Genomic DNA, 14,427 nt, shown 5'->3' on the forward strand with positions numbered 1-14,427 from the left:
GACATTTTACCTTACTTTCTCTGAAATACAGTTCTGTCAACTGCAAATTGGAGACAGAAATTCTTCCTTCTTCACTATGGTTTAGAAACACAATAATATTTTCCCTTTTATTACTATTGTTATTTTTATTACTATCACAGTGATCTCCAGAATATGAAGATATATTTAATAACCATCCTTTCTTCTGCAATGGCTGCAATGGTTCCCTGAACCTTTCCATCTCAACATCTAATCTAGAACTGAATCTGAGCAAGAGTTTATAAGTCTCAAGGTTCGTTTTTGCAAGGACCAGAATAGCACTGCATTGGCTAGACACTTAAGATATAGCATGAGACTTTGAAATGACGTGAATTTGAGTCTTCAGTGAATCTCAGTAAAAACAACAAAAATCACACGTGAGGTTACAGTGGTGTTCTTCCTACCACAAAAATAGACAGAAGGAAGACAGGCTGGAAATTAAACTGGATTGCCTTCTTGGTGTTTCCTCATCTTCTCTGTAAGTTGTGGCAAGCTTTTCCCTTTCTCTTTATTAATTCATTCCTTCCTTCTCTTCTTTCTCCCCACCTTACCCTCTTCATGCCTTTCTGTCTCAACTACTTACTGAATAATTTCAGGTGCCAAACTCTCTGCTAGGCATAGGGATGCAAAATGAACAAATTAGACAAGCCCCATTCTTTCATGAGCTGTACATTCTAGCATGAAAACTGACTTAGAAACATAAGCAAGTCAATTACAAGATAATTACTGATTAGGAGACGCTCACAGAAGAGAATAAACAGAATAAATAGCAAATCTTTCTGAATCCTAAGCTGATACCTAAAACAAGAGGAGAAGCTCTTCCTGAGACAGAGCAATTAATGTGCTCTGGTGACAGGAAGTAAGTCCATAAAGTTGTAATGTAACAAGCAAGCAGGAAAACAGAACTTACTATGTTCCAAAGTCCGGAGTTCTGTCCTTAGCATTCTTGTGAGAGTAAAGCAAGACACATACATGTATTCTTGTCTCCTATCCTTGGGTTTTGTCAGTGGAACCACCGACTGAAACCGCCTACCCTGGCCAAGTAGGCCAGTGGTCACCACAGTGACCACTTGTGGCAATTCAGAACTAACAAGCTACTGCCAACTGGAAAAATTCAGAAAAAGTTAAAAGGAAAGAGGAGACTCCATTCCTTATATCTTACCACCTCTCAGAATCCTTCTCACTGTAATCCATCTTGGCTGAGTGATGTGTGCAGCACCAAGAAGGATCTTGAGCCACAGTGATTGGCCAGAGACAACCTGGAACCTAACCCAATTACCATAAATCCCGAGACTTCGAGCCACATGGCAGAGCAGTTCTCCTGAGTTCCCTTACCCTCCTGTTTCTGCCCAGGCACCCCTTCCCAATAAAGTCTCTTGCCTTGTCAGCACAGGCGTCTCCTCAGAAAATTCATTTCTGAGTGTCAGACAAGAGCCCACCCTCAGGCCCTGGAAGGGGGGTCCCCCTTCCTGCAACAGTTTTATTTTCCTTATTGAAAATATTCTAACATCAAGGACTTGCTGACAGTGGTCAGTGGGCAGTCTTCTTTACACAGATCATTCCCCAAAATGATTCTCCAGATTCCAGTTTTTGCTGGAAGTTGTGTCGCTAAGTCATGTGCAACTTTTCGCGACTCCATGAACTACAGCATGCCAGACTTCCCTGTCCTTCACTATCTCCTGGAGTTTTCTCAACCTCATGTCCATTGATTCGATGATGCCATCCAACCATCTCATCCTCTGTCACCCCCTTTTCCTTCTGCCCTCAGTCTTTCCCAGCATCAGGGTCTTTTCCAGTGAATCAGCTCTTCCCATCAGTTGGTCCAAGTATTGGGGCTTCAGCTTCAGCATCAGTCCTTACAATGAATAGTCAGGGTTGATTTCCATTAGGATTGATTGGTTTGATCACTTTGCTGCCAAGGGACTCCCAAGAGTCTTCTCCAGCACCACAGTCTGAAAGTATCAATTTGGCACTCAGCCTTCTTTATGGCCCAACTCTCACATCCATACATGATTACTTGAGGCATATGTAGGACTGGTTTTAAGTTTCAAGCGGGTATCTTACTCTTCCCAGGTATATCTCAGCCAACAGCTGCACAAGGCAGGTGATAATAAAGCCTGGTCATTTGTGTACACTATGAGACTCCTTTTAAGAGAAATCTTTGTTCCAGGGATGTCTATGGGTTTGGCCAAGATGCTGGTGAATCTACATTGCCTTAGCGTATATCCTCTTCTAACTTGTATGGGTTTAAGGTCAGAATTACAGTGTGATGGACTTCCCTGCCTAATTCTGTTTCATGTCTAACCTGGATTGCATGTTTTTTACCCTCCGCAAATTCATATGGTGAACTGTAATCCCCTCTGTGATGGTATTTGGAGGTGGCAGATTTGAGAGGTAGATCATGAGGGTGAATCTTTCACAAATAGTATTAACATTCATATAAAAAGAAGCCAGAGACCTAGCTTCTTCTCTTTCCAAGGGAACAGGAGAGACAGCCTCTGCAACCCAGAAGAGGGCAGTCCCTAGAACCTGACGGTACCCACCCTGATCTCAAACTTCCAGCCTCCAGGCCTCTGAGAAATAAATGTCTGTTTCTTATAAGTTGCCCAGTTTATCGTATTTTGTTACAGCAGTGGAACTAAGACAGTACTTCTTCTATCTTTCACAGTCTTTAAGCCCCAAGAAGTCACTTGTCCTCCTAACTCCAAGTCAGAGTCTCTTTCTCAGATGAGGCAAATGATGCAAATCTTCTCATCACCAGAAAGGGTATTTTCTTTCCTTTTGCTTAGAAAATAAAAATTCAAATGTTCTATGTTCTTTGTACCTTTTTCTAACATAAAATATTTTAAAATATTCTTAATGTACTTCTGCCTTATACCCTCCTCTACTATGTCCACATGCATTCACACCAGTCTCAATTTTTCTTTTAGAAAGATGACCAAAGGTCTCAGAGATAGACAAATTTAGATCCTTTAGAAACAACTAACCCTCTGCTTTCATTCGAACAAACTCAAGTATAATTAAGCAAACATTTACACAATAATGCTTACTTTTCATTTAACATGTTGATGTTTCAATATGTGATTTACTATTTGATAAGCTATTTGATAAACTATATCAACTTGCTAATTGATAAGCTATTAAACATCTGTTGCTGACTCTATTATTAAATTTAGCCTCTACTTCCTTCTGCTCTCTGCTTGAGTTAAAAACCTTAACTTCATTCAACCAGTATTTATTAAGTAACTTCTATGTACATGCTTCAAGTATCATTTCTCTCCACTGCATTCCCACAATAGTACCAGAATACACTTTCTAAAATATGAATCAGATAACTTTGTATCTGTCAAATTGGACATGATAAGGCTAAAATGAATATGGGTTGAGATAAACACTCATTATGCTGAGTGAAAATGTACATATTAAATGTTGCTGACAACATTTAATTAAGCAAATAGCAATATATGTCAAATGAGATTTAAAGTTGCCCAAATTCTCTGACTTAGTACTAGGCTTTTATTCTCTGTACTTCATGGTAAGTTATTCCTAAAGATATAAATTATTTAAATGGCATCATCATGCTTCCTTGTATTTATGTTGAAAAAAAAATCTGTCTGCCAAAATGGATTGTGAGATATTGTAGGCTGAATATAGCCTTTGTGAATTTGTCTCCTTATATCTAACTTGGTTCCTGGCACGTAGTGAATGCTGATTTGGACATTTGTTGGATAAATATCTATTGCTGGCCCAAAGGTAAAAACTTACAGTTATAAAATGAATAAGTCCTGGGGATATAATGTTCTGTGTGGTGCTGCTAGGGGTTAAGAACCTGCCTGCTGATGCAGGAGACTTAAGAGACTCAGGTTCAATCCCTGGGTCAGAAAGATCCCCTGGAGAAGGGCATAGAAACCCACTCCAGTATTCTTGTCTGGAGAATCCCATGGAAAGAGGAGGCTGAAGGGTGACAGTCCATAGGGTTGCACAGTCAGACACAACTGAAGTGAGTCAGCACAGCATGGCACATAGTGTCTATAATTACTAGCACTGTGTCATATATTTAGAAGTTGCCAAGATCCTAAAATTTCTCATCAAAAGAAAAAAAAATACAACTGTGTGGTGATGGATGATAACCAGACTTATTATGATAATCACTTCACAGTACATGCTGTGCTACACTCAATCAGGTCTGACTCTTTGAGACCCCATGGACTGTAGCCTGCCAGGCCCCCCTGTCCATGGAGATTCTCCAGGCAAGAATACTGCAGTGGGTTGCCATGCCCTCCTCCAGGGAATCTTCCCAACCCAGGGATCAAACTTAGGTCTCCCATTTTGCAGGTGGATTCTTTACCATCTAAGCCACCAGGGAAGCCCTCTTGGGCTTCAGTATTCTTATACTGAAGTGAGTAGCCTATCCTTTCTCCAGGGGAACTTCCCAACCCAGGAATAGAACCAGGGTCTCCTGCATTGCAGGTGAATTCTTTACCAGCTGAGCTACCATGGAATCCCTATTAAATCTTTATGCTATACATCTGAAACTAATATAACACTATGTGTCGATTGTTTCTCAATATCTTCTCAATATACTTTCTCAATAATTGTTTCTCAATATATTACACTGTAAATGGTGAACCAAAAGATTCAAGTAAACAAACAAATAGCCAAGAAGCGAAGAGGAGATTATTCAATTTCACTTAAGGAGTTAACACTTTTCTGTTTTGCGAACGCCACTATACCATACCTCTTGCCATTGAAAAGAGAAGTTTGAAGATGTCTGTCAGTGGCTTTGAAATTAAAGCCCTGGTTCTGAGTCCCAACCCTGGTCCCATCTCTCACTGTGACTCTGGCCGAGGAGTAGGACATCTCCAGATGTTTCTCTTTTCCCTTAAAATTCAGAGCTGACCACCTTCTCTACTCTTCCCCAGGGTCATCAAGGAGGACAAAGGAGATGACATCTATAGCAGACTTCTTCTTCGCTGAGGAAAACCGTATGTAATTATGCCCCTAATTAATGTATTTTACAAGAGTTATTTCCTGTTTCTGAATCTAAATTCAATTTTAAGCCATGACCTATTTATGTATAGATATACTTTTTCTCACTTTTAAATTCATGAGGATTTTTCTTTGAATTAAAAAAAAAAAGTGAGGAGAGGCTCTAAATTTTTAATTTAATTAATAATTGACTTAATGGTAAGACATGAAAATTCATCTCAATACTGCTGAAAACTCATGAATCAAAGTAACAAATGTATATGTGCCCACATATTGAATTTTTCTATTTGGAAGTCTGCAGACAAAATCACCAGATACAGGAAAAACCTATACCCAAAAGATGGTGCTATTTTAAGTAATTTTAAAATATGCTATAAAAATCATGATTATAAAAAGTCTGACACAGTGTCTTTGCTCTCTTGCTACACTGTTAAAATTAAACAATAAAAGATATATCTTCATTTATAAAAACTGTTATTTTATGAAGTTATCTGCCAAATCATTAAAAATAGATTTTCTAGTTTGTCTGCTTTATTTTTTTAAATAACTTATTTCCTGTTTGCTAAAATCTATATCATTGAACCCAAGATACTGGCTGCATTTAATATTGGCAAAAATGATAATATTTTCATGAGAGTCCTAGTACACAGATATCAGAATCCTGTTTAACAAATGAGGAATCTAGTAACAAATATAATAATATCCATGCATGAAATGATTACCACATGCCATGTACTGTGTGCTGAATATTTATTGGTTCATCTGATCTTCATAAGGCTATGAGGAAGGTTCCACTCCACTTCATAGATGTGCAAGTTAAAACTTAGAAATCTTTATAAATGTTACTTGCCAAGCATTTTGCAGCCAATAAGTAATTGTATTTATTCTTAAATCTGATATCTAAGTCGGCCTGAGGTATAAGCACACTTTTTTCCCAGGGATGAACAACGGTGCCAGGCCATCTGTTAAACAGGTGATATTCTACAAAGGATCTGCAATTCATTTTAATATGTATCAAAATGATTGTCAGGCTTGCCATGTATCTGGCACTGCACAGGAATAACACATTCAAATGTTACTGATAGGCAGTGAAGTTCCTTAACCAGAGCATTTCATAATCCACATTCCAAGAAAAGTGTATCCCTGAAGCAATGACACAGTAAATAGAATTCAAAATTTAGGCCACAAACCTGTTTCAGGCTCAATGGAAAAATAAGGTTGCCCTTCCAAGATGCTATAAACCAACTTCGCACTGTTTCCATAAACTGGGTCATCAGCATCAGTAGCTGTTACATTAGTGACAGACGTACCTAAAAAAAAAAGGAAAAGAAAAAGAGAAAATAAGAATTAACACATTATTCTTTGCCAAGAGCTGAATTTTGTCAAGGATATTATACAGAAATCCATGTGTGGTAATGAGGAAGAAAAGAAATCTTTTTAAAAATATGGAGATAAACTATCATAACTTCAACAATATACAAGCCTTTTAAAAGACAGAGTACTGCTAAGTTGAAGTACTATATAAAGACAGCTCTTTTAGAATCTGTATTATTTAAGATTCCTTTGTAGTTTTCATTTGAAAGATACCTATCAGATTCGTGGGCTTAGAGAATATGAAAAGGATACATATCAAAGAAATATGAAATGTAAGGTTAATAAGATGATGGATATAAAATGTAACATTTAAGTTCTCCAAAAAGCACAACTGAATGTACTTGGAAAAACTGGCTGCTGGAAAAGCTGCACAGAATATGAAAGGAATATTTTATCCCATCTTATTTATTTCCTCAAAATATAAAATTACATTGGACTACTAATTAATCATAATATTTTGATAACTGGGCCTATGGATAACAGAATCAAAATTTTATTTTTTTCCCCAGATTAACTTTCCATTTTTATTCACTCATTCATTTAGCCATTGAATACATTCAGCTTGCCTGATACAAAGTCAAAATTTACACTCGAGAAGCTTACATTTGGTGGTAGGAGAGGAGAGACAAATTCAGCTGAATGCACTGACACTGAGTTTGGACCCCTCACTTAATCCAGCACAAACCGGATATGGTCAGGGACAGCTTTCTGAGAGGCACTGCATTTGAGTGGAATTATGAAAGGTGAAAAATGCTTACTCCTTGGAAGGAAAGTTATGACCAACCTAGATAGCATATTGAAAAGCAGAGACATTACTTTGCCAAAAAAGGTCCATCTAGTCAAGGCTATGGTTTTTCCCGTGGTCATGTATGGATGTGAGATTTGGACTGTGAAGAAGGCTGAGCGCTGAAGAATTGATGCTTTTGAACTGTGGTGTTGGAGAAGACTCTTGAGAGTCCCTTGAACTGCAAGGAGATCCAACCAGTCCATTCTGAAGGAGATCAGCCCTGGGATTTCTTTGGAAGGAATGATGCTAAAGCTGAAACTCCAGTACTTTGGCCACCTCATGCGAAGAGTTGACTCATTGGAAAAGACCCTGATGCTGGGAGGGATTGGGGGCAGGAGGAGAAGGGGACAACAGAGGATGAGATGGCTGGATGGCATCACCGACTCGATGGATGTGAGTTTGAGTGAACTCCGGGAGTTGGTGATGGACAGGGAGGCCTGGCGTGCTGCGATTCATGGGGTCGCAAAGAGTCGGACACGACTGAGCAACTGAACTGAACTGAACTGAACTGATGAAAGGTGGGTAGAGTTTAACCAGGAAAAGAACAGCAGGGAAGGAATTTTAAGAAAAGTAAAAACAAAGTAGTCTGCGAGACTGTTAAATTCTTGGAATTACTGAAAGTGGGGAGAAACTGGAGAAGTCTGGTGTGCTAACAAGAAGCATGTTTTATGAGGGCAGGGTCCATGTCTTCCTCACTAAGTGTCGGACGTGTAATGATTATTGAACATACATTTGCTAACTGAATGGATGGACAAATGAATAAATCATCTATGATTTCATAACGAATGGTAGGTATTACAAATGAGCTTCCTAGAAATAGATTCTAAGATGAAGATTTCTTGAATTTTTACTGAGGAGTCCCTTTGATCAGTATATTAATACATATACACAGAATCTAGAAAAATGATACTGATGAACCTATTTGCAGGGCAGGAATAGAGACCCTGACACAGAGAACAGGCTTGTGGACATAGATGTAGAAGGAGAGGGTGGGACGAATTGAGAGGATAGCATTGACACATATATACACTCTAATGTGTAAAGCTGGAGAAGGAAATGGCAACCCACTCCACTATTCTTGCCATGAATCTCACGGATAGAGAGGCCTCGTGGGCTACAGTCCAGGGAGTCGCAAAGAGTCTGACACAGCTTAGCGACTACCAACAAATGTGTAAAGTAGATAGCTAGTGGGAAGCTGCTGTATAACACAGGGAGCTCAACCTGGTGCTCTGTGATAACCTAGAGAGGTGGGGTGGGGTGGGGTGGGCGGGAGGTTCTAGAGGGAGGGGACGTAAGAATACTCATGGGCTTCCCAGGTGGCTCAATGGTAAAGAAAACTGCTTGTCAATCCAGGAGCCACGGGTTTGATCCTTGGGTTGGAGAGATCCCCTGGAGGAGGGCATGGCAGCCCAATCCAGTATTCTTGCCTTGAGAATCCCATAGACAGAGGAGCCTGATCATGGGGTCTCAAAGAGTCAGACACAACTGAGCAACTGAGCGTGCATGCATGGCTGATTCATATTGTTCATGGCAGAAACCAACATAACACTGTAAAGCAATTATCCTCTGATTAAAAAAAAAAAAGTATCTGTAGGAAAGCGAAAAGGACAAGACTGGGAAGAAGGAGCACTTGGGCAGTGATGCAGTTACAACAAAGACCTCAGTGGACTTCTCTTTAGAGTTGGGATGGTCAATGAGGAAATCCATCCAAGACTTTATACTCCAGCACTGACCAGTTATTGGCTGTGGGAACCTGCCTCAGAATGGAGGCTTGGCCCTGGTCCAGGCGGCTGTCTTCAGCTGAGGGATAATCAGCCCTGAACTGTCGACAGTCAACACGCCCTGCAGCTGAGGGAAGAGTGTTTTAAACCTGAAGGGAGCTGTGGGTGGATCTGAGCAGCATTTTTTTTTTTTTTTTTTTTTGCTGAAACAAGGTAGAGCTTCTGCAAGATCTTGCCAATCAAAATCTTTTTTGAAGTGTGTTGAATTATGGTCACTACATAGGAAAATGTAATGTTTGTTGAGCAGTTGATCATCCTGTAAAACTGGAATTTTTACTCGGCATGATGATTCAGAGGTTCTACAAAAATCTACAGCTAGAGATAAAAAATGCTTTGAATGTGTTGTGTAATACATTTCACCAGACACTGGGAACAGTATCAAAAAAATAAATAAATAAAGACTCACTTTCACAAGTAGCTCATCAACTAGCTGGTGAAATGAGCACATGCAAGCAAAATATTTGCAGTTATTTGAATATTGTGTGGGATGGAGAAGAATTGGAGGAAAGACATTCCAGGTGAGAGGAGGATAGTCAGATAGACATGACTAGGTTTCTGTTAGAAAGAGAGATGTCTGGAAAAGGTAGTCATTAAAACTAAAGTTGGAGATGCAAACAGAACAAAATATAAGGGCACATAAATGTCAAGATGGGAAAAGTTGGCTTCAACCTGTAGAAAAGAGAGGAGATCCATCATTTGCAATCAACCCTATGTAGGAGGCTCCTCCGTTAGTACTTCCAGACTCAACTGGAGGCAGAGATATAGAATGTTAGGAGATGAGACAAGTTATGAGGTTTACAGGTATAGTCCAATTAAGAGATGATAAAACATTGACACTGGGTAATGACAATAAATACAAGTCTCAGTGCTGATTTTCTTGTTTTGGTCCTTGCACTAATTTTACCTAAAATGTTCAGCTGAAGGTAAGCTGATGATGCTTTTGAACTGTGGTGCTGGAGAAGACTCTTGAGAGTCCCTTGGACTGCAAGAAGATCAAATCAGTCAGTCCTAAAGCAACTCAACCTTGAATATTCACTGAAAGGACTGGTGCTGAAGTGGAAGATACACTATTTGGCCACCTGATGCAAACACCCAACTCATTGGAAAAGACCCTGATGCTGGGAAAGATTGAGGGTAGGAGGAGAAAAGGGCAACGGAGGATGAGATGGTTGGATGGCATCACTGACTCAATGGACATGAGTTTGAGCAAACTCCAAGAGATGGTGAAGGACAGGGAAGCCTGGTATGCTTCAATTCACGGGGTTGAAAAGAATCAGACATGAGTTAGCAACTGAACAACAACAAAGCTAAGTAAGGGGTATACATGAACTATTTTTGAAGCTTTTCTCTAAGATTAAAATTAATTCAGGAGAGTTTTTTTTTTTTTTTTTTAATGAATCACAAGAAAAAGATGCAAGATTTACTAAAAGAACTGAGTTCAGAGACTAATCTGAAAGGGTGAACTCTTTCTTCCCTGCAGAAGGCCATGAGATAACTTTTGTTTTTGTTTTGCTGGGTTGTGTTTTTACTTAGATTTTGTTTCTAGGAGAAATTATTTCCCCCATTATGAAATCATAACACATTAACAGAAAAATAAAGTCAAGCTCTGTACTCTGTGTTGGGCTGTTAGTGAGTGTGTGCATTTCATACTAGTTTCTGTTTAGGCTGGAAAAAGAGAAGAGATAAAATGAAAAAAAATCTGTTATCAACAGAGTTACCTTCTAGTGGGGGTACTCTAAAATTAAGAAATGCCTTCATAAAGAGAATAAATAAATCTAGATAGTGTCTGAACAATGACAAACTCTGTGTATATTTGTGGGGTGAGTGTATTTGGGCAGAGTAGCATGGAGTTCAGGCTCCCCCGGTGGCTCAGCAGTAAAGAATCTGCCTGCAATGCAGCAGACCCAGGTTTGATCCCTGGGTCGATAAAATCCCTTGAAGGAGGGCATATCAACCCACTCCAGTACTCCTGCCTGGAGAATCCCATGGACAGAGGAGCCTGACTGGCTACAGTCCACGGGGTTGCAAAGAGTCAGACACGACTGAATGGCTAGGCAGCAGCAGCGTGGGGTTAAGTTTCACAGATGGAATATTTATATGTGAAATGTTCTGATGTAAGTACCTTTTCTCTTCGGACCAATCATTTAACGTGTCTTCGCTCCAGATTTCAAGTCTACAACAAATGTTAAAATTACTGCGAGGCTCCAATGAAATAATATAGACAGGGGCTAGAACAGAAATTACCATATGCTAAGTCTGTGAGTACCAACTCTGCTTATGTGTTAGTATCCAGCTTTGAAAAATATTTGGATCCCTAGGGTTGCTTTCAAATCTGTGGGATGACAATATAGGGATGAAGGTGAAGCAGTTTTTAAAGTCGTCTCAGCAATTCTAATGTAAAGCCATACTTCAGATAAACTCTAATGGAAACCAGGCTTTTTGAAATTTAACTTCACTCTTCTCCATCAGATCAGATCAGATCAGATCAGTCGCTCAGTCGTGTCCGACTCTTTGCGACCCCATGAATCACAGCACGCCAGGCCTCCCTGTCCATCACCAACTCCCGGAGTTCACTCAGACTCACGTCCATTGAGTCGGTGATGCCATCCAGCCATCTCATCCTCTGTCGGCCCCTTCTCCTTCTGCCCCCAGTCCCTCCCAGCATCAGGGTCTTTTCCAATGAGTCAACTCTTTGCATGAGGTGGCCAAAGTACTGGAGTTTCAGCTTTAGCATCATTCCTTCCAAAGAAATCCCAGGGCTGATCTCCTTCAGAATGGACTGGTTGGATCTTCTTGTAGTCCAAGGGACTCTCAAGAGTCTTCTCTAACACTACAGTTCAAAAGCATCAATTCTTTGGCGCTCAGCCTTCTTCACAGTCAGAAACATTAATTTTCTATCCTGATTACTGTGAAGAACTTTTGCTCAGATTTGTTTATAAAATGAAGTAACTTTTAAATCACTCTGCTGAATGAACAGTCATGGAGATTGCTCAGTTGCTCAGTCATTTCTGACTCTTTGCAACCCCATGGACTCCAGCCTGCCAGGTTCCTGAGTTCCATCATTTACCTGCTCTGCTCTGTGATTCATTGCTTTCATATACAAAAGCAATAATCTGGGGACTTCCCTGGCAGTCCAGTGGCTAAGACTTCTCCTTGCAATGCAGGGGACGAGAATTTGATCTCTGGTCTGGGAACTAAGATTCCACATAACTTGGAGCAACTAAGCCCATGTGCCCCAACTACTAAGCCCAGGACCCACGACCGAAAACTCCATGTGATGCAACCAAAGATCCTACATGATGCAATGAAGATGCTATGCGCCACAACTAAGACCCAATACAGCCTAATTAATTAATCAATTAAAAAAAAAAAACAATTTTTTTATTCTTCAAACCTCAAAGTTTTGTGCAAAAAACAAATGAGATAATAGTAAGGGAGTAGTGGCTGGAAAGACAACTTTAGAGTCAAACTGTCTTGAACCAGAACACTTGTTTTATATTCCATGCTCAACTTGTATTAGTTGTGTGTCCTTGCCCAAGTAACAAAACTTTCCTAAGCTTGAGTTCTTTAATCTGCAAAAAAAAGGAAGTTAATAGAAATTGTTATATCCTAGGCTTATTGAGATAATTAAATATAATAATGTATGTAAAGAGTATGTGTTCATGCATGCTAAGTTGCTTCAGTCATGTCCAACTCTTTGTGATCATATGGACTGTAGCCCGCCAGGCTCCTCTGTCCATGGGGTTCTCCAGGTAAGAATACTGGAGCGGGTTGCCATGCCCTCCTCCAGGGAATCTTCCCCACCCAGGGAGTGAACCTGCATCTCTATGTCTCCTGCATTGGCAGATGGGTTCTTGACCACTAGCGTCACTTGGGAAGCTCACGTAAAGAGGATAAAAGAGTTAAATACATAATATTTCTGAGAGCTTATTGTCACTATAATTATAGGCACATTATGTGTTTGAATATGAGATATTGAATAATAAACTAGCCTTTTCCCATTTTAAGTGGTGGTGGATATTGTAATTGTAACTAGGTGTAGTTTTGCTTAGTCATTTTAATACTAGCTTTCTTTCACCGGAGAGGGTGTGGAGAAAAGGGATCCTTCCTACACTGTTGATGGGAATGTAAGTTGGTGCAGCTACTGTGGAAGATAGTATGGATATCCCTCAGAAAACTAAAAACAGAAGTATCATATGATCTATCAATCCCACTCCTGGCACATATCCAAACAGAAGTATAATTCAAAAAGATAATTGCACCCCTATGTTCATAGCAACACTATTTCCAACAGCCAAGACATGGTGACAACCTAAATTTCCAACAACAAATGAATGGATAAAGAAGATGCGGTACATATATACAGTGGAATACTACTCAGCCCTAAAAATCGATAATGCCATCTGCTGCAACATGAATGCAACAGAGATTATCACACTAAGTAAAATAAGTGTGAAAGTGTGAAAGACAAATACCATGATATCATTTATATGTGGAATCTAAAATATGACAGAAATGAACCTACCTATGAAACAGAAAAAAAAACATATAGACTGGTGGTTGCCAAAGGGGTGGGGGTGGAAGAGGGATGAACCGGGAGCTTGGGATTAGCAGATGCGAACTGGTATATATAGAACAGGTAGACAACAAGGTCCTGCTGTATAGCACAGGGAAATATATTCAATATCCTGTGAAAAAATCATAATGGAAAAGAAAAAAAAGTAGCTTATTTTCTTAAATTTGGAAGAGGAAACACAAAAAGACATTCTCAAATGCAACAAGTTAAAAAACACACAATCTCAGGTTCACCCATCCAATCAATTTCATATCAGTTTCCTCTGTGGCATAAAATTGCTCAAAAATACAATGTGTTTTGATGTAGCAGGCACAAGGCCAGGCACTGGGCACATCCTTAGTACAAGTGTCTTAGAGTTACTTGAGTGAATCGCTCCCATATTTGAATGTCACATCTCCCAGTCCATACAAATCCCACACGCTTGCCGAGAAGAACCACTGGGCTAAGGACTGTAACAAAGCTAAGACAAGCTTTAATCCACATCCTCCCTCAAGATCTTTCTGCCTGATGTCTGGCTTCTTGGGAAATCTGCATCCTTTAGCTTCAGACACCTGGAAATGAAAAGGCAGCACTCCTTTCCGTCAAGGATGATATTTCTCCTAATAGTGATTCAAGACTGTTGACGCACCTGTACGCTGGAATAGATGTGCATGGAGGTTTTGTGGATGCATTTGTCAAGTGATTACCCAGAGGGGGGGAAATGGATGCTTTGAGGTTAATCTTGCAGCAGAAAAGATTTCTAGTCAAGCTGCGGTGTAGGCTCCTCCACGGAAATGCATGCAGAATGCAGACCATGGAGGCAAATTGAAAAGTGTAAACCTTGCAGGATAATGTTTCTTCAAAGCGGCAAGTGTTGGTGTGTGATAAATAGGACCCTGAGTGATACCCAGGAAATACAACAA

General features: G+C 39.9%; 1 protein-coding gene across 2 annotated transcripts in view; it reads right to left on the reverse strand.

Moving 5' to 3' along the window:
* CDH8 (cadherin 8) overlaps positions 1-14,427 on the reverse strand; it is a 409,345-nt gene that overhangs the window by 208,811 nt on the left and 186,107 nt on the right. For both annotated transcript variants that reach the window (XM_024978266.2, NM_001035339.1), the window contains 1 exon segment: positions 6,198-6,317. In XM_024978266.2, the coding sequence (XP_024834034.1) occupies positions 6,198-6,317 (120 nt within the window).

Source organism: Bos taurus, chromosome 18, assembly GCF_002263795.3.
Source record: "Bos taurus isolate L1 Dominette 01449 registration number 42190680 breed Hereford chromosome 18, ARS-UCD2.0, whole genome shotgun sequence".
Classification (NCBI taxonomy): Eukaryota; Metazoa; Chordata; class Mammalia; order Artiodactyla; family Bovidae; genus Bos; species Bos taurus.